The following is a 21406-nucleotide window of genomic DNA, read 5'->3' as shown; positions in this document are numbered from 1 at the left end:
GGCTTTTCCAATGGACATTAGCAGTATTGATTTCGTTGAGAATTAATACTGATGTAGTTGGATTTGATTTGCTCCACAAAAGTCTCCTATAAAAGATATGATTTTTTATTTAATTAAATTCAAATTTAAATCTCCATTTAAATTTATTTGATCTTCAAACAACGGTCAAACACATCACATAAACGCATTGCTTAACAATAGTAACAAATTTGATTGAAATCCAATTAAAAAATCCGCACCTAAAAACATCCATCATGGCCTGCTAACAAGGGCCAAATGTTGTATTGCACACATGCTTGAACATCGTGTTCTACATATTGCACCAAAATATCCAAATTAACTCTCTTCATATATATCTTCTTTGTAGAGTAAATCTTGGATTAAATAAATCTTCCTTCGAGGCAAATCCAATCAAATCTTCTTTCACTAAATCAAGACAAATTGATTTGGATTAACAAACTTCTTTCAAAAGCAATCTTCTGCATCTTCTGAAGGAATTAACATCAAGACAAATTTGAAGGAAGTGTGAAGATAGTTAAAACCCAATCCTTACAACATCTTGTCACACAACTTGTGCTGAACATCTTGCTCAACCAAATCTTTTTGCCAAGAGCTTTAGCATATCCTTGGACAGAACAAATCTTCCTAGAAACAATCACACTCAAATTTCTTCTGGTAATCTAGCTAACAGAGCGAGGCCAGATGATGGAACACATGCTGGAACATCTTGTTCCACATGTTGCCTATGCATAAAATATATCTTGTACACATGTTGTTTTACCTAATACATCCAATCAAAAGGAAATACAAGTAACATAAACATTTTTAAAATGTAAAAAGAATTTTTAAATCAATCACAAATTTTCTATAACACAATTCGACCACCCCTCTTATGTTTGGAGTCACTTGTTCAACAAGTGACATCATAGCCTAATTCCTGCTATAATACTAATTGTTCTAAGATGTGAATAACTTCAAATGATTCATTTAGCAATCCCTAATCCTTTAGTGGAGAAGGTTATGCTTTATGAAAAGAGAAGATGAAAATTTCATAGAGGGGATGAATTATGATATTTGGAAAGTTGTGAAAAATGATCCACTTTTTCCCACATATCAAGTTAATGGTGTAAAGGTAAAAAAATACATGTGATTTGACCAAATAAGAAAAAGAAATAATGCAACACAATTTGAAAGTATCCTCATTACCGCTCTTGATCTTGATGAGTTTTTGTGTGTTTCTCACTGTAAAATTGAAAAAGAAATATGGAGAAACCTTCAAGTTACCCATGAATGAATATATGAGGTAAGAAAGCTAGAATGAACACATTAACCCATGAGTAAAAACTCTTTATAATGAAACATGAAGAAAACATTTATGACATGTAAAACTGATTCATTCACATTGTGAATCACATGACAACTCTATGGAAAGTATTTCAAAAATGAGGATTTGGTTGTAAAGGTCCTTAGATGCTTAAACTGTAGTTGATAATTTAAAGGTCCTTAGATGGTGAAGAAGGTGACAAGAAGACAAAAAGTATACCTCTGAAGGCCAATGAAGAAAAATAGATTAGATGAAGAGCTAGCGAGGATGATGTTCAATGACACTAATCTTCCTAAGTACTTTTAGGTAAATGTAGTAAGTGTTGCTTGCTATGTGACAAATTATGTTTCGATAAGACCAGTTCTAAAAAGAAAAACCCTAAGAGTTATACAAAGGAAGGAAGCTTAATATTTCTCTCCTTCATGTGTTCGGATGCAAATGTTTTGTCCTCAATAACGGGAAAGAAAATCTTGGAAAATTTATTGTTAAAGCTGATGAAAGACAATTTTTAGGATATTCTGCTTCTAGTAAATCTCTCGGAGTATACAATAAAAAACCTATCTATAGAAGAATCAGTTCATGTTACCTTTGGTGAAACTAACCCAAAGTTGGTACAAGTAGATTTTGTTTACTGTGTTGGTATCTTAGAGAAAATATCTCTAAAAGATAAACACCAAGATCAAGATCAAACTCATGTAGAAGATTCAATCATAGTTCATCAGGATATTCCCAAAGAATCGAGGATTGCGAGAAATCATCCAATATAAAACGTCATTGAAGATATTTTTAAAGGAGTCACAACTTGACACTCCCTTAATCAAGTATGTAATCGTATGGCTTTTGTTTCCCAAATTGAGGTAAAAGACAACAATGATTTGTTTTTATTGACGAATATTGATCTCTTACTATACAAGAATAGTTAAATCAATTTAAGAGAAATAATATTTTGAAAACTTGTTTCCATTGTTTCCAAAACTTCTTCTAATTCATTGATTAGAACCCAATGGATTTTTTAGAAAAAAATTGATGAAAATAAAATTATTTTAAAAATTAAAGTGATATTCAAAGGAGCATGATATATAATTATATAATATTTCAATCATCCTTTTAGTTGTTTTAGAAACATTTTATTAATAATGCAATTTAAAAATAAAAATATGTTTTTTCATTTAATTCTTAACTCAATTCTTAAATATAATTTAAAGTTTGGTTTAGAGAAGAAAAAAGAGTTTAATGGACAAATGTTAAGAGTCTCATATCGGACAATATATGGTCTGAACATGTCTTTATAAGTGGGGGTAATCCTCACCCTACAAATCGATTTTGTAGGGTTGAGTTAGGCTCAACCACATTTCTTAACATGGTATCAGAACCTGGTTTAAGATCCAGTGGGCCACCTTCTATAGGTTCTGATATCGGGCCACCCACAATTTATTTCCACGCTGCAGTTGTTTAGTCCTGGGCGTGAGGGTATATGGCCTGAACATGTCCTTATAAGTCGGGGCAATCTTCACCCTATAAGCCAATTTAGTAGGGTTAAGTTAGGTCCAATCACATTTCTTAACAACAAACACTGACAATACAAATTATTTTTACACTATTGTTCAATAATAAACCAATAATCTATTATATAATTTAAATAATTTTAAAATATAAATATAATTTGGAAGAATACACGATATTTATTAGTTGACAATGTAAAATTATTTTACACTGAATCTCTATTTTTTTCAAGTAAAAAACTTCAGAGTAAAAAAATTAGAAAATTTCTATTCTATAGTAGTTTTGTAGATAACAAGAAAATGATAGTGATTAATTTATTTTTAATTTTGTAATTTATAATTTTATGAAAGAATAAGATTTCATCCGAATCCTCCAAATACTCTAAAATTTCATCCATTTTCTTGAATATCCCAAAATTTTGAAGGCTTTGTATAGTAAAAAACGAAAAAGAAAAGTGTCCAAAACTCCCCCTTCTCAAACTGCTTTGTTCTTTTCACTTCCTCCTTCTCAATGGCCATTTATTAGCCACCAGAAATTAGAGAGCACATTCAGGACGGGGAAGTATCAAGTGTTACCCCAAACTCAAGCACTATAGTATGTCTAGTTAAACAAAATTTGATACTAATCTTTCATGCATTTAATCACTTGAAGGTCAATAGTCAAATAAGTAAAGATGATTGTTCTTTCTAGTCTAACACCTTTTTATAATTCTAGACTCCATAGCCACAAAAAAGACCACTAATGTCTTTGTCAAATGTAGAGAATATTGTGCACAAAGAATAATCATCAATCACTATTAACAACCTAGTTGATATATTGTTGGACTGAAATGAATGCTCTATATTAGGCCAAACAGTATGGATGGCAGTTGGCACACAAACATCCAAGTCGTGTGATTTACATCTAATTACTCCACTATAATCCTTCTTGTAATTAGTTTTCTTGTCTTCTCAAAAATAATAAACCAAGGCAAAAACATAATTTACATGAAACATGAAAATGTTTGGAACATCTTCAATCATAAATTAATACTACACTTTAATCACATATAGAATATGATTCTGCAATATCTAGTGGATGATCGTGGAAATAACTTGAAACATAGAATCAATGCCTTTGCCATTTAACAGTTCCAACACTTCCCACGTAAAACACCTTTTGTTCTCTCCATTTTCTTTTTTAATTTAGCAAAATACATAAATCAACTTTAGTTTCATTCCAAAGTGAGTGTTACAAAGAATTGCATCTTTGTGTTCACAAAAGTAAGTTAAGTTTAAGTCCACTGGTGGACTTAAACTAGTGGGAAGAGGATATTACATAAACATTATACTCCACTACACCAAATGGAAATTAACCAATAAGATTACATCAATTAGATTAACTGTAATTGTATTTAAGAGTGCAATCACTGCATGTAGTTTGTGGTACCAAAAAGAGAGAGATTAAATACATACATACACCCAATGCAAACCAATTCATAGTCACAAAAACAGAAAGATGAAAAGCATCACATGTTACTTGCTGGTATTCTTGTGCGTGTTATTTACACCTTGTTTTTCAATTACCGATCTCGATGCGTTGCTAAAGCTTAAAGAATCAATGAAAGGAGAGAAAGCAAAACACAACGATTCACTCGGAGACTGGAAGTTTTCCAGTTCTGATTCAGCTCACTGTTCGTTCTCCGGTGTAACATGCGATCAAGATAACCGAGTGATAAAGCTGAACGTGACGCAAGTTCCACTCTTTGGAAAAATTTCTAAGGAGATTGGAGCGTTGGATAAGCTTGAGAGACTCATCCTCACCATGGATAATCTCACTGGCGAGCTTCCTTTTGAGATATCCAATCTTACCTCTCTGAGAATCCTCAACATCTCTCACAACACCTTCTCTGGTAACTTCCCCGGCAACATCACTCTCCGTATGACCAAACTGGAGGTTCTTGATGCTTATGACAATAGCTTCGCTGGTCATCTTCCAGAGGAAATCGTTAGACTCAAGGAACTCAACTTCTTATGTCTCGCCGGAAACTATTTCACCGGTAGTATCCCGGAGAGTTACTCGGAGTTTCAGAAGCTGGAGATTTTAAGCATAAACGCCAACAGTTTATCAGGGAGGATTCCTAAGAGCTTATCTAAATTAAAGACGCTGAAGGAACTCCGTTTAGGTTACAACAACGCTTACGAAGGCGGAGTTCCACCAGAGTTCGGTTCGTTGAAATCTCTCCGATACCTTGAAGTGTCTAACTGTAACCTCACCGGAGAAATTCCACCGAGTCTAGGAAATTTAGAGAACCTTGACAGCTTGTTCTTGCAAATGAACAACCTCACCGGAACAATTCCACCGGAACTCTCTTCCATGAGGAGTCTCATGTCGTTGGATCTCTCCAACAACGACCTCTCCGGAGAGATTCCGGAGAGCTTCTCAAATCTCAAAAACCTCACTCTCTTGAATTTCTTCCAGAACAAGTTTCGCGGTTCTATTCCGGCATTCATCGGCGATCTTCCTCACCTAGAAACGTTTAATATTTGGGAAAACAATTTCTCTTTTGTATTGCCACAAAATCTCGGTTCAAACGGGAAGTTCATTTTCTTTGACGTTACGAAGAATCACCTCACTGGATTGATTCCACCGGATTTGTGCAAATCGAAGAAACTGCAAACGTTTATCGTTACCGATAACTTCTTCCACGGTCCAATTCCTAAAGGTATCGGCGCGTGTAAGTCACTTCTCAAAATCAGAGTTGCGAATAACTACTTAGACGGACCGGTCCCACAAGGAATTTTTCAACTACCTTCTGTGACGATAATCGAGCTTGGAAATAACCGTTTTAACGGCCAACTACCTTCTGAAGTTTCCGGCGCTAATCTCGGGATTCTCACTATCTCTAACAACTTATTCACCGGGAGGATTCCGGCTTCGATGAAGAATCTCAGATCACTTCAGACGCTGTTGCTTGACGCAAACCAGTTCGTCGGAGAAATTCCGGAGGAAGTCTTTGACTTACCAGTGTTAACCAACTTCAACATAAGCGGTAACAACCTCACCGGTGTAATCCCAACGACGGTTTCTCAGTGTAGATCGTTGACCGCCGTTGATTTCAGCCGGAACATGCTTACCGGCGATGTTCCGAAGGGAATGAAGAATCTCAAGGTTCTCAGCATTTTTAATCTTTCACATAACAACATATCGGGGCTAATCCCCGACGAGATTCGGTTCATGACGAGTCTAACAACGCTGGATCTTTCCTACAACAATTTCACCGGAATAGTCCCCACCGGCGGTCAGTTTTTGGTTTTCAACGACAGGTCGTTTTTCGGAAACCCTAACCTCTGTTTCCCACACCAATCCTCATGCTCTTCATATATCTTCCCCGCGAGAAAAAGCCACACGAAGGTGAAGGCCATTATTACCGCAATTGCTCTCGCCACAGCGGTGTTACTGGTGATGCTGACGATGCACATGATGAGGAAGAGAAAGCTTCATATTGCGAAAGCATGGAAGTTAACAGCGTTCCAGAGACTAGACTTCAAAGCAGAGGAAGTCGTGGAGTGTTTGAAAGAAGAGAACATAATAGGAAAAGGAGGAGCTGGCATAGTCTACAGAGGGTCCATGCCAAACGGAACAGACGTAGCGATAAAGCGTTTAGTTGGACAAGGAAGTGGAAGAAACGATTACGGGTTCAAAGCAGAGATAGAAACATTGGGTAGAATCAGACACAGAAACATAATGAGGCTATTGGGTTATGTTTCTAACAAGGACACAAATTTGTTGCTGTATGAGTACATGCCAAATGGTAGTTTAGGAGAATGGCTTCATGGTGCAAAAGGTTGTCATTTGAGTTGGGAAATGAGGTACAAAATTGCAGTGGAAGCTGCTAAAGGACTGTGCTATTTGCACCATGATTGTTCACCTCTTATTATTCATAGGGATGTTAAGTCCAATAATATATTGCTAGATGCTGATTTTGAAGCCCATGTTGCTGATTTTGGACTTGCTAAGTTCTTATATGACCCAGGTGCTTCTCAGTCCATGTCCTCTATTGCTGGCTCCTACGGCTACATTGCTCCAGGTCGGTAACTTGGTACCACCATTATATTATTCTACTATACATATCATGATTAGTAATTTCATAGTGCTATAATGTTTTTGTTTTTATTAATGATGGACATGTTGATTTTGTGAACAGAGTATGCTTATACGCTGAAAGTGGATGAGAAAAGCGATGTGTATAGCTTTGGAGTGGTGCTACTGGAGCTGATTATAGGAAGGAAACCAGTGGGCGAGTTTGGAGATGGAGTGGACATCGTTGGATGGATCAATAAAACTGAATCAGAGCTTTATCAGCCCTCGGATAAAGCATTGGTGTCGGCGGTGGTGGACCCGCGACTCACTGGATACCCAATGGCAAGTGTTATCTACATGTTCAACATAGCTATGATGTGTGTTAAAGAAATGGGACCTGCAAGGCCTACCATGAGGGAAGTAGTTCATATGCTCACTAATCCACCTCAGTCTACCACTCAAAACAACCTCATCAATCTCTAGAATCAGATAAATAAACAGGGTTCACTTCTCTGAAAATAAGCTAACACAGATTAAACTGTGTTAATGATTTGCACCTGTATCTAGTATTTTATCAAAAGTGAAACAACAAATCAAATGTAGTGTGATATATCAATTGTAAAAATAGGTTTGAATTTCTCATTCACGTTGAGTGATTGGAAATATTTTATTGTGTTTCAAGAAATTTTGTACAAGAGCATTATCATTTCAAAATTGTTTTATGTATATTATTTTTTATCCAAACTTCATATAGGAACATAAATAGATGCAAGTAGGGATGGACAATCGGTCAGTTTCGGGTTTAAAACTTAAAATCGATTTAAGCCGCGGTTTCATTTTAAGGTCCAATTTCGATTGATAATTTTTTTGGCGGATTCGGTTAACTCGGTTTAAAGGATAAATCGGGTCGGTTTAATCAATTTAACATTTATTAAGTAAATCTATAAAAATTGCTCATCATTTATAAAATTCACAAACATTTAATATTTTTTTAAATTACTATGAAAATTTGAGAATAAACTAATGAAAAAGTATTCATTATTATTGAAACAAATATTATTATTATGTGCTAATATTGCAAATATCATTTGATGTAAATTTGACCATTGTCGTATTTTAAACCACAAGCTAAATAATACTCAAAATTCCATAGTGTATATGTAATCTTGTGATTACACAATGACACAATTAAATTATAAAAATGATAATAATCTTATAACATTATGAGCCTCATTTTGATACTAAGTCAATCATATGGTAATAAAAATAAATAAAATAAATATTAATTAGGTTCGGTCGGTTTCGGTTTTCATCGGGTTCAAAATAATCATCTGAGCCCGACCGAAACAACCCTATGCTATTCAAATTAAGCAATTGAATCAACCCAACACCCTATCCGTTTACATAAAAAAGACAACGGGTCGGTCGGTTTGAATCGGACGGTTCAAATTTGCCCACCCCTAGATGTAAGGTTGAAGATAACCGTAGTGGTGAGATGTTTAGTGCAGATTACGGTTCTTCAATGATTAGATGAGATTACATGTCAAAAAATTAACACTTTGATGCTCAAGTTAATATATGATAATATATGAGGGAGATGATACTTTTCAAGTATGAATGAAAATGATATTTTGATGTGACTCAGGGTCGCATATATAGAGGAGCATGTTACAACACGATCGTTTGATGTATATAAACAGTTGAGATGGAATTGAGGCCATGCTTTTGTGCGGTGTCCAAGAACGAGGATCCACCTGTACATCAGTGATTGACATACTGTCATACCCCAAAATTTGCCCATACTATTTTTCCTATTCAAAAGTCAAATCAAGGCACAATATTCAAAGACACCCTCTCCTAATCAACTAGCCTCCAACTAGGGTTTTGTTCTTCCCAAGGATAAATCAACTTCACATGCCTCAAGTTGACTTCAGGGTCTCTAAAATGATTCAAAGTATCCTCATGCCAATTTTCAAGCTCTGATTCAAAAGATAGCTCACTCAATGGCCCGAACGATCAATAATCGACTGGTTAACCTAAAAGTCAAACTATGGTCAAACCACAGTCAAAACTCCCGATTCTTGGGCAACATTAACATTTCTATGTTATATTCATCATTTGATCAAAATTTGATCATGATTCATCAAGAAAAAGGTCCAAAATCATCAAAGGAAGAGGTTACTAAATTAGGGTTTTAAAGGGAAAGTCAACGGAACTTTGACCGATCATAACTCTCACATGGTTCATCAAAAATTGCCCAACCAAAGCCTATTCTCAAGGAAATTTCATTTTCTACAACTTTGATGTTGGGTCTAAAGTCAAGAAATGCACCATTTGGATGATACAAGTCAAAACATTACAGGTTCTTCTAGGAACTCGCAAAAAGGCAGTTTTCTCGCACAAGCCATATCGTCAAGATAAAATCTCCAAATGAAAAAAAGTTTCCAAAGTAGCTTGTAGAGGGCATCTAAGCTTTCCAAAAAGTCCTGGAACACCTTCATACGATAAAAATTGAAGGAGTTACAGTTGGTGCAAGTTGGGCAAAGTTTGAGAAATGCATAAAGCCACAATTGAGAAATTTTGTTTTTTTTAGCAATGGGCCTATACTTCATTGTTGACCACGAAAATGCATCTTCATAAGAGGCCCATGGATCAATTTTCATTTATTATATGGTTTTATTCTATTAATTTTTGAATTTATTAATTTAAATTCAATTTTAAAAGAAATAAAATCATAACTTAATGGTAAAGAGAACATATGTGTAATTTCCAAATATTTAAGGACCCCACATGTGTGCAAAAGTCGTGTGAAAATATAAAAGGAAGGCTTGAGACAAAATCTTGGAATTTTGGAAAGTTTTCAAAAAATGTTTTGGAAAGAAATCATGACATTTCCACACTTTGATGACAATGATTCTTTCCATTTTGTTTCAACCCTAATTTTGTTCCATATATAATCACAAATCATGCAGCCACAAGACACGAAACCCTAGCCTCCAAGACTCACACCCAAGGTTCCAAAAAATCACCAAAAAAAAGATTTTTCGTTTTCAAATTTGCAGACCCTAACCACTCAAAATAACCACTCTAATCTCTTCCTGGGACGGTGTATGGTAAGTATGAAGCCAAGCATGAACCCCATGCTATGTAAAATACCACGCTAAGATTGTTCATCATGCATCCATTTTATTCTTTTTCGTTTTTAATTGTTTAATGCGTTTTTATAAGATGTGATGCATTTTACATGTTTATGATGATATTTAGAACAGGTTTGATCCATAATATGGGAGTTTGGAGCCTTGAATAGAGAGACACCATTTCTAGAGCATAGAGATATTGCTTTGCGTTTTTTTTATTTGCGTGATGTTTCGGGCCAAAAAAACACCATCAATGGACTCACAAGGTCCTAATTAGTGGATCTGGACCAATAGTTTTCTTGCTTTGTCGTTCGTTTGCATTGTTTAAATCGTAGGTACAAAAAAGAAGGAACTCGCGGAAAAATCCGCAGGAAAAATCACAGCTGTTTCCGCGGGTAAATCCGCAGGTGATCGCGAGGAAGATGATGAACAGTATGCATGGACTTTTTGACTAACACGCGTGGCGCGTTCCAGCGACCTCATTGGCCAGTCAATGCGCAGTAGGGTCCATTTTAAAGCTGCGTTTGACTTGATGACCGGTTTTCTTTTTTTTTATATTATTCCATTTGATTTATTAACAGCAAAATTGCATAGCACAGATGGCAAGGGAAACTCGCATGTGAACGCAGAACCATGGGATCGATTCCCAGCGGTGGCATCCCCCAACTTTTTTTTTTCATTATTTCTCTTTCTTCACTAATTCTAACTATTTTTCTTTTCTTTTCTTTTTTTAATTAATTAAATAATTCAATAATTGGTACACTTAGGTTAATCAACTAGTATAACTTAATTAATTAAATCAGATAATTAGGATTAGTGAATAATTTATTTGGTTTTACTTAATTAATCTAATTAGTTAAAGGGAATTAATTTAAACAATTTAATTCTAGTAATTATTCAATAATTAGTAAATCACTAATATTTTATTTCTTTTTTAAAATTCAGCCAAAATTAATTTAATTAGGTGTTGATTTAGAATTAGGATAAAATTAAGTTAAAATTAATAGTTATTTTAGATCTAGGTCTCATTTATTTTTCAAAGACTAATTTCTTATTATCGTTCCCGATTTCTTTTCTCATCTCAAAAAAAACCCATGTATGGCGCATGATTGGTCTATTTTATTTAAGACATTAGAATGTACATAGGCCAAATGTAAAAATCATAGTGAATATCTTTATGTTCCGCACCTTTAAATTCTCGTATTTTATTGTATATACATATTACTTAGATGAATGCTAACTAGGGTGTGTATGATAAGACAGAATCAAACGTTAGCTCACTAAAGATATACAAGATAAATTATAATCGAATCCAACACATTTGCACGCACTCACCCATAGGGTACGCCCCTCTCGGTTGCCTTACGATTATATGGTCGTGTCCCTCGAATGTAGAGGTATCTTAGCAAACGATGACCCTTGAAAATATCATCATAGAAAAGATCTTAGTCCCTCAATGACCCTCGATTGTTGCCTACGGTAAAAGATCTTGTCCCTCGGAGTCCCTTCGGAAAATGATGATAGTCCCGCTAGAATGCTAAGGTTCCTCTACTTGTTGCCTTCAACGACCATACGATGACCCTTCGATGACCCGCACGCCCAATATAACAAGGGTTTCCTACTTCTATATAGTATGGATAATCCTGGGAATCGTAAAAAGTATAGAAAAGGACCAAATAATTAGGGTAGTTCTCTTAACCTGCCTAGCTCAATAAAAAAAATATCTTTTCAAAAACTCTTTCAAAGACGAAGGCTACGCATTTACGCTAAAGTCCTTACGTCCCTTATGCTTCTTTTCAAAACAAACAAACATGAGCTAAGCAAATTAAGAGCCTGTAGATAACTACGGATGAAAAGGGTGCTTGCACCTTCCCTTTTCATAACTTACCCCCCGAGCCCGTTTCTTTTAAAAAGGGTCTTTTTCTGTACTTTTTACCCTTCCTAACATTGGACAAAATAAAAGTCGGTGGCGACTCATGCTCACTGCAACATTGTTGCATATTAAAAATAAAAGTCAGTTCACCGAGTTACACATACACTTATTGAATTGGATTGATTTTCATATATCATTGGCCAATCTGAAACATTTTCCTTAAAGTCATTGCTATTAGTTTTGAAGCGATGGTTGTTGCTGCAAAAGTCGACGAGGCCGGTCTAGGAATATGAATCCTCGAAGGAATCTTTCCCTTAAGAATATGCCATAGTGAGAATATGCTCTGTGATGGAGTTGAGTGGAAGTAGTTGGTCTGGGGAATACACACATTAATTGCACATTGTGTAGGCAAAAATTTATTGAGACGATGGCCTCCATACGTGTAGAGTAGGAAAATGGAGCACCTAGACCCGCTAGAGTGCACATAAGTTCCCTTACTGTTCAAAAATTTTTCCTCAATTGTTGGGTATGGGATTTGACCTTCTAGCATATCATGATCATTGATCTAGATGCTCATTGTATCTATAAAGCGAGAACTTGGGATTTAGTTTCATTTTTCGACTTCTTTATTTCTCAAGTGTAATTATGGAAAAAGCTTTAGGGTTTAGTCACTTTTGTGTTGCTAAGGTTCATGGAATTTGGATTGCATGCTCGGAAGATCTTGCATTTCCTCTAAAGTTTGTCGGAGAATTGCACTAAAACACATGGTATTCACTTTTCTTACTTTGATCATTTCTAAGTTTTCAATCTTGTTTGATCATGGTGAACCCGAGAAACTAAGATTTACGTATCCCTCTTATAGACCTTAGTGATATAAAAGTTAATGACACTGATTCTAGTATTGACCGTGTGGTTAATCTTGGTGCTAAGGGATTTTTGTGATTAATGTGGGCACGGGATAAGTTGGGGCTGCATTTACTTTTGGTGAAATTTGTTGAACATGTGACTCCGTACACTAAAGGAGATGAATTTTGGAGGATTGGGAAACGATAGCTTAAATCAAAATTGTTTTCCAAATTAGAATTTGAAACATTTTCTAAAAAAGCGTTTAGATATGCAGTGGTAAATAGGGATAAAAAATAAGCGGAAAGTAAAAGAGTTAAAGGAAGAGAGATAACACTATAGATATATAGATGTTTGGTCTTAAAGAAGTGACTCACTCCTCTCCCCACGAACTAGTACTTGAGAGTATTCAATAATGCTTGAGATCTTTTAGAAGGATAAGCCCGCGAACTCCCTCATACAAGAAAAATTAAGTTTCAAGCTAACTTTCAACCAAACAGCGAACAAAGGAATGAAACAGTTAGTCTTCACTCCGAACAACGAGAAGAGCTTTGAGCAGTTAGTCTTTAAGACAAACTAAGATTTTATGCAGGTTGATCTCAAAACAACTCAGAATTTTGAGTTGGCTATCCTTCAACCGAATCGAGGTTTTGCACGGGCGGAACATAAATTGAACCGAGACTTTTACCGAGATGATCTCGAACCTACTAAGTTTATACATAGGCTGAACTCAGAAATCGAGTGAGAATTTATACCAGGCTGATATCAATTTGATAAAGCTTTTAACGAAGCTAGGCTCAAGAACCATTGTGAAGATTTTTTTCGGGTTATTCTTCATGAACCCAAATGGAGGGCTTTTCGTCAATGGCGAAGCTCACAAACCAAAGACTTATACTAATCCCCAAAAGAGATTTTACACTGGCTTAGCTCCAAACCAAAAAGATTACTATATAAGAAAGAATAACTTACTTAAGAGAAAAAATAAATCTTGGTAAATTTACAATAATGTCCTTTACTCAAAACAATTTCCTCACTAAATTCAAGACCGCACTCAAAGCACTATGGCTAAAGATATGAGAGAAAAAGAAATACTTTTAGAGATACTTAGAGAAAGAGGAAAATTGAGATATTCACGTTTTTTTCTTGATATTTTGAAATGAGGGAAAAAAACCCTTTAATTATAGGCGAAGAGATGGTTCAATTTAGGAAACAATCCATGGCAAAATAAATCGCCTAATCGATTAGCTAATCAATAATTGATTATTGGTCCCTAAATTGGAAGATTTTGATAGAGAGTTGTTACATTTTTATTAAACATTCATAATTGATTATGGACTTTTTTTCTCTTATTAGGTATTTGTTCTAACCGATTAGACAAATCTAAAACTTGTCCTAATCAATTTAATAGTTTTCAAATCAACCGGTTAAGCTCCAAAATATTTTTTGTGATTTAATTTGAAAAATAAAGGCTTCCCAAAGAGCTCTCAACTATTAAAATGTATTTTGATGATATTTTTTGGTGGAAAATATATGATTCACGTGTTTAAATGAGTTTAATATAAAAAATAAAAATACAAATGTCAGTTTAGCAACTTTAATCACATAGGCTTTTTGTTTAACATAACTTTGACGTCAAGGGTCAATGCCAACAAGAAAGTGAGATATAAAGACTTGTACCAAAAAAAGATTTAAAAACTAAAATCAAAAACTCGTCAACTTATTGAGACCAAAAGACTATTTAAGCATTTGTATTATTTTGTTGTATTTGATGATTATATTTAGAATTTGAACGCCATCATAACGTTTCAAACAAGTTGTTGAATGGTGTGTTCATACCTATGCTACGAAAGTTTGTATTGCTGTTTTTCGACGATATACTAATCTAAAGTCGTTGTTGGGACTTGGGAGGATCACTTGAAGCATCAGCAGTTGTGTTTGATTTGTTACAAAAACATCAATTAGTGCTAAACCAGAAGAAATGTCAATTTGGCCAATCTACAGTCGAATACTTGGGTCATCTTATTTTAGGTGAAGGAGTGGCTATAGACCTAAGTAAAGTGAGTAGGGTTAAGCAATGGCCAGTTCCTCAAAATGTGAAGGGAGTAAGGGGTTTTCTAGGACTTACCCGATGTTATCGTAAGTTTATCAAAGAATATGAAAAAAATGTGAGGCCATTAGTAGAACTCACAAAGAAGGAAGGTTTTAAATATATAGGCATTTCATGCACAAACAGCTTTTGAAACACTAAGGGAAAGGCTCACGATAGCTCGGTATTAGCCTTACCTGATTTTGATAAGGAGTTCTTAGTTGAATGTGACCCTTAAGGTGTGGGTATTGGATCCATCTTGATACAATAAGGGAGACCAATTGCATTTTTCAGCAAAGCATTTCAGGTTAAGAACTTGGCCAAATCATCTTAAAAAACCAATTAATGCCAGTAGCCTTAGTAATCCAACACTGGAGACCTTATCTTCTGGGTTGGCATTTCGCTGTTTCAACATACCAGAAAAAGTCTCAAACAGTTGTGGCAGCAAAAGATAACAACACCGGAGCAGTAGAATTGGTCAGCCAAATTACTTGGGTACCAATTCGACATTATATACAAGCCTGAAGTGGATAACATAGGTGTTGATGCTTTGTCATGTGTGTTTGAAAATGGGGATTACAGGCATTGATTTCTTGTCCAATATGGGAGGAAGGGAGAAAAGTGAAAGAGGAAATGCACTGGAATGAGTATTTTATGGGAACTATTGATAGCCTAAAAAAAAGAGAGCATCTAAGGCTGGATTTACGTACCATCAAGGAGGTTTGTTGTATGAGAGATGGTTGGTTTTGTCTAACAAATCAAGTCTCCTCTGTAAGTTGTTGGAAGAACTTCACATCACTCCTCAAGGGGGGAATTCAAGATTTTACATAACATACAGAAGGATTGGAACCAATATTTATTGGGTAGGCATGAAAGGAAGGATACAAGAGTATGCTAGATCTCGGGATACGTGCTAACAACAGAAGTATTTATCGAAATCTCCTGGCAGTTTGCTTCAACCCTTATTGATACCAGAGGTAGTGTGGCAAGAGGTGTCGATGGATCAACCTAAGTCATGGAAACAATGGATACATTGGGAAGAATTCTGGTTTAATACCACCTATGCATCCACTAGGAAAACTCCTTTTGAACTCATTTTTGGCAAGAAACCTCCAATAATCATGCATTTACTACCAGGGGAAAGAAGGGTGGAAGCAGTGCAGATTGATAATCACGCATTTACTACCAGGGGAAACATTGGATCGTGACGAAGCCTTGAGACAGCTTAAGTTTCATCTACAATGTGCTCAGAGAAGGACGAAACAGCATGCAGATGCAAGGCATAAATCAATGTTTACTCGCTCAATGCAAAGCTCGCAGCCAGATACTATGGGTCATATCAAGTCATTGGACAGGTAGGAGAGGAGGCATACAACCTCAAGCTACCCACATGATCATGTGTGCACCAAGTCTTTCACTTGCCTTTGTTGAAAAAGACAATAGAGGAGTATCATGGAGAGAAGGAGATGCCCAAGGATATGGGCCGAACGATGTTATGCTATTTGAACCAGAAAAGGTATTGGTTGAATGAGTCATTGATAAAAAAGGTGAGGCTACAGAGCAAGTGCTCCAGAAAAGGTATTGGTTGAATGAGTCATTGATAAAAAAGGTGAGGCTACAGAGCAAGTGCTGGTACACTTGGGAAGATGTTGTGATGATTGAGTCACTTTTCGAAATTCAACTGAGAGGATGAGGCTACTTGGGAAAATGTTGTGATAATTGAGTCAGTTTTTGAAATTCAACTTTGAGGACAATGTTTCTAAAGGAGGGGTTATTGTTAGCAACCCATGCAATGGGAATGATAGACATGGATGGGTAGCAACCCACGTAACTGAATATTGTTAGACTGATAAGTAGTTGTGAGTGAGGATAGGATGGGGTATCTGGAGTAATGATCAACTTAGCATTATGAATGGAAAGCATTAGATTTCCATAGGAGATATAAACCCATTTATTATACTTCAATCATGCAGTTTTATCAAATTGTTTTATCAAATTCTTGTGCTGATTCTCTTATTTTCTCTTAATTCACTGGGTTTTTTTGGTTTGACACATTTTTACTATTACTATATAGTAAAGTGCTTCTATCAGCCATGACCATTTTTAGATGTACAGAACAAAATTTTAAGAAATTTTATCCTCATGTTACTTCCAGAAATACATAGAATTTAGTTGAAATGGAGTACAAATAAGTAATACTTGAATTAGACAAAGGAAAACAGATTAAATTCAAGTATTCGGTCTGTTTAAAGTATATGACTGAGAACAAAACAACCTAAAATACAAAATTGAAAATCAAAATTTTCTTTGTCAAAAACACAAGATGGCACACAATAACACTCTAACTATCCTTGGCTTCCTCAGCAGCTGTCTCAAAAGTCTCTCCTGGGACAAGCTCTGGAACATCATCATCATTCTCTTCTTGTGCTGTGGCTGTGCCAGCACCTGCTTCAGGAACCTGCTTATTGAACTGCTCAGCTATCTTCTTCAGGTTTTCCAAATTATCCGGCCCTGTATTTTAATAATATTCAAGACGTTAAGATTGGAAGGACAATAAACACCAAACACACCTTTGGAAAAGTTGAAAGCACATACCTAATTGGTGGATAATGCTGGGAAGAATGTCTTGCAACTCTGCAGAAGGGGAGATTAAATTTTAACATCATACAACGGTAAATAACCAGCCATAAAATAAGCAGTACACTATAGAAGGGTGTTCATAAATTGTGGTAAGAAATGCCTTAGTGTACTCTAAGATAAAATGAAAAGATCCATATAATTGATTGTGAACAGATAAAACTATGAATAGACTAGCGTAAATATATGAAGAGGATGTATTATCTTACTCTTGGTTTGAGGAGCACCACTAACAACCCATGTATTAGCAGCAATGGATGCTTGAACTGGAAAGAAAACAATCCAATTTAAAAGTCAGCAAAATCTGAAAAGCAATATATAAAGTATAAATGCTGAAATATTATGGACTGTTATTACCTTTGGGGTTTGAGAACTGGATGACAACATCATCCTTAAAGATATTGACCTCCTCAATTTGAGGGATGGCATTCACCCCAATTCTCTTCAGGGTGCTCTGAAGCCTTTTGTCGTCTGTAGTTGTTGTCTTGTGGACAGCCTTCTTCTTTCTACGGTAAAGTGAATGTAGAACATCAAGAAATTATTTAACTTAACAAAAGCATTATGGATTCAAAACAACACTTAACAAGAAAATGGAGAAATAACTGATATTTATAAGATCTAAGGCTCATGTCAACATATGGCTAGTGACTCCAATGACAAATGACTGATATTATTAACAGGACGCATATGACAACCAAGTTATATTAGAAAAGACCAAAGTTAGGTTTCACAAATACCTTCTGACAGTACCCTTTCCACCCGTTCGAACCGAACCGGCCATCTTGATCAACTTTTCACGATTCATCTGAGTAAAGTACACAAACTAAATATAAATTTCATAACACCAAACTACATTAAAATTGAAAAAAAAATGCAAAGTTATTAGTAGCAAAACTCAATATGGAGTGGAAAGACCTCCATAGAGTAGATTGTGTACAAAAACATAACTAACATCCTTCTCAACCACCCTTGTAGCAAATCAGTAACTCAAAGCTCAATATACAACTAAAAATGGTAGATTTGAGAAAACAAGAGACCTAAAAAACAAAATTAATAAAAAAATGGAATGGAAAATAGGACGAATTCGAAATCAACACACCGCATAGAAATTAGGTCAAATTCTGAAGGGTTGAAAAAACCGAAGACAGTGAGAAACAACGCAACAATGGATAGCAAGATACAACAAAACGAAAAATCAGTGAAATGAAATAGAGTAGAAGTGATGAAAGTACCTTGGGGAAATCAGTGATTTTGGACACAGGTTAAGCCTCACCGTGAAGAAGAACGAAACGACGCAACGAGATAAGATCCTTCTTATATCTATAAAACCCTAGTCTTCTTTTTATTTATAAAAAAGAAAATTAAAAGTGGGATTTAAATTTAGGTTAAATACCTTTTTATCCCTATAAAATTATTAAAATTGATTTTTGATCCTTATAAACAATGACATTTATAAATCGGGATTTTTATTATTTTAATTATTATTTTTTGAAACTTTAAAAATTTATATCGAATTTTTTTTATTTTAAAAAATTTTAAATCTACTTTTAATATAATAAAGTAGAAGACATATGAAATTCTATAATTATCCCTCTAATCACCAATTTGAGGGTGATAAACGGGGACATAGATGTAATTGCATCTCCTTTAATACTTTAATTAATAAATAAATTTTTTAATCATTTGGTAACCTTTCAATTATCCCTTTTTTTGTTTTACCATCATTATAATGTGAAAAAAAAAATTTTGGAATTGTGCAATCTTTCTTGGAATACAGCAAAACCACCTCCACACTTCTCCTCTTTGATTTCTGAGAAATCCTTCAATTTTCTCTCATTAATCTATATATTATGGCTTTTGATATCAACCAACAAACCCTAAACTACAATAATTGCATAATGCATCTCTCATTAAACTATAATAAGTGCATAATGCATCTCTCATCCACAAATTCAATCTCTCCTTCAACCCTAAACCCTTTTTGCATATTTTCATATTTACGGTATTATACATCATGTTTACAATATGATTTTATCATTTGTCACCGAAAATTGTGAGTTGGTCTTCTCTCTGTTTCAGATCTGCAGAAGAAATTTGTCGCCTCTGCTGCAACTCTCTTTGTCAATTTTTTTTGTTTGCTATGATTTGATTTTGTTTCAGTTCATGTTAAATCCTTTCTCATTCCATCATTTACTTTTGCAGCCTAATCAATTTTTTTTTTATTAATGACACAACACAACCCCCACTTTTCCAATGTTGAGAACCTTGGAGTTTCAGCTTCCTTCATCTCCTTTAATACTTTAATTAATAAATAAATTTTTTTAATCATTTGGTAACCTTTCAATTATCCCTTTTTTTGTTTTACCATCATTATAATGTGAAAAAGTTTTTTTGGAATTGTGCAATTTTTCTTGGAATACAGCAAAACCACCTCCACACTTCTCCTCTTTGATTTCTGAGAAACCCTTCAATTTTCTCTCATTAATCTATATATTATGGCTTTTGATATCAACCAACAAACCCTAAACTACAATAATTGCATAATGCATCTCTCATTAAACTATAATAAGTGCATAATGCATCTCTCATCCACAAATTCAATCTCTCCTTCAACCCTAAACCCTTTTTGCATATTTTCATATTTACGGTATTATACATCATGTTTACAATATGATTTTATCATTTGTCACCGAAAATTGTGAGTTGGTCTTCTCTCTGTTTCAGATCTGCAGAAGAATTATGTTCAAGGTTGAATTTGTCGCCTCTGCTGCAACTCTCTTTGTCAGTTTTTTTTTGTTTGCTATGATTTGATTTTGTTTCAGTTCATGTTAAATCCTTTCTCATTCCATCATTTACTTTTGCAGCCTAATCATTTTTTTTTTATTAATGACACAACACAACCCCCACTTTTTCAATGTTGAGAACCTTGGAGTTTCAGCTTCCTTCCTCTTCGCCTCAACAACAATCTTTCCCAGTCTACAAAGCCTATGCAAATACAAGTTTGTTCCACCAGTTGGTTCATTTTTTTCGTTTCCATTGTTGTTTTCTGTTTTCATTTAACACTTCCTTTTCATTTTTGTGTATTATTTTCATCGGGCAAAAATAGATTGCAAAACCCAATCTGAAAAAACCTCAGCAAACAATAGTTTCAAAACTAGATTTGAAGCAAACTCAGCAAACTATCATTGCCAAACAAAATCTAAATTAAGCAAACTCGGAAAACAATCGTTGCAAAACTGGATCTGAATCAAACTCAGAAAATAGTCACTACAAAATCAGATCTGAAGCAAACTCAACAAATAATCATTTTGGATTCTCAATTATTGAAAATTGGTCAGTTTAATTGAGTTTTCATCACAAATATATAGAAAATTTTTAAATCATATATTAACAATATTTATCATTAAGTATCCAGGCATTATTTTGTTTAACCATGGCTATGATTGATACGTATTATTTTCTATGAATACCAAAAAAGGATTATGATCAAATTAATATATAATAATCAATTGAAATCTTTTTTTTTTCTTTTTCAAATTCACTTAAAACATTGAAATTTTTTAATGATTATACTATGAGTTTTTTAATCCATATATCAAATTTCTATACTCATATACTCATGTCATTATATCGGAAGATGATTTTCATTCCAAGATTTATTACAAATTTGCATTTCAATATTTGTGTTACAAAATTTAAGTCACATAATCTCATCTCTTAATGATTACACTTTGGGTTTTTTAATCTATTTATTAAATTTTTTATTTTTTCAAAGATTTATTTTAATTTGTTTATAATTAAAAATTAAAATTTAGTAAATAAATAACTTATAAAGAATTAAGAGAATAGTGAATCTTTAGAGAATAGTAAATAACTTATCAAGACGAAGTGCATAATTTCACTTAATTTTTCAGTTTTCCAACCTACAAAATATGTTACAT

General features: G+C 34.4%; 2 protein-coding genes across 2 annotated transcripts; one reads left to right on the top strand and one right to left on the bottom strand.

The window, feature by feature from the left end:
• The first annotated feature begins 4066 nt into the window (after window positions 1-4066).
• LOC131632224 (leucine-rich repeat receptor-like kinase protein SUNN) lies at window positions 4067-7633 on the top strand. Its single transcript, XM_058903004.1, has 2 exons — window positions 4067-6896; window positions 7014-7633. The coding sequence occupies exons 1-2, from the start codon at window positions 4325-4327 to the stop codon at window positions 7370-7372; spliced, it is 2931 nt and encodes a 976-aa protein (XP_058758987.1). The 5' UTR covers window positions 4067-4324; the 3' UTR covers window positions 7373-7633.
• Window positions 7634-17032: 9399 nt separating this feature from the next.
• Window positions 17033-18811, bottom strand: LOC131632241 (nascent polypeptide-associated complex subunit beta-like). Its single transcript, XM_058903026.1, has 6 exons — window positions 18698-18811; window positions 18203-18270; window positions 17823-17971; window positions 17675-17731; window positions 17424-17462; window positions 17033-17339 (listed from the first exon to the last, which is right to left on the bottom strand). The coding sequence occupies exons 2-6, from the start codon at window positions 18268-18270 to the stop codon at window positions 17170-17172; spliced, it is 483 nt and encodes a 160-aa protein (XP_058759009.1). The 5' UTR covers window positions 18698-18811; the 3' UTR covers window positions 17033-17169.
• Between the last annotated feature and the right edge of the window lie 2595 nt (window positions 18812-21406).

This window comes from Vicia villosa, unplaced genomic scaffold, assembly GCF_029867415.1.
Source record: "Vicia villosa cultivar HV-30 ecotype Madison, WI unplaced genomic scaffold, Vvil1.0 ctg.000920F_1_1, whole genome shotgun sequence".
NCBI lineage: Eukaryota > Viridiplantae > Streptophyta > Magnoliopsida > Fabales > Fabaceae > Vicia > Vicia villosa.
The sequence above is the reverse complement of the archived record's forward strand: the minus strand, read 5'-3'. Positions and strand labels throughout refer to the sequence as shown.

Coding starts and splice junctions, on each gene's coding strand:
- LOC131632241 (XM_058903026.1), bottom strand. CDS start 18,270: ATGAATCGTGAAAAGTTGATCAAGATGGCCGGTTCGGTTCGAACGGGT. Junction 17,732..17,822: donor CCAGTTCTCAAACCCCAAAG/GTAATAACAGTC, acceptor TTTTCTTTCCAG/TTCAAGCATCCATTGCTGCT. Junction 17,463..17,674: donor TGGTGCTCCTCAAACCAAGA/GTAAGATAATAC, acceptor CCCCTTCTGCAG/AGTTGCAAGACATTCTTCCC.
- LOC131632224 (XM_058903004.1), top strand. CDS start 4,325: ATGAAAAGCATCACATGTTACTTGCTGGTATTCTTGTGCGTGTTATTT. Junction 6,897..7,013: donor CTACGGCTACATTGCTCCAG/GTCGGTAACTTG, acceptor TTTTGTGAACAG/AGTATGCTTATACGCTGAAA.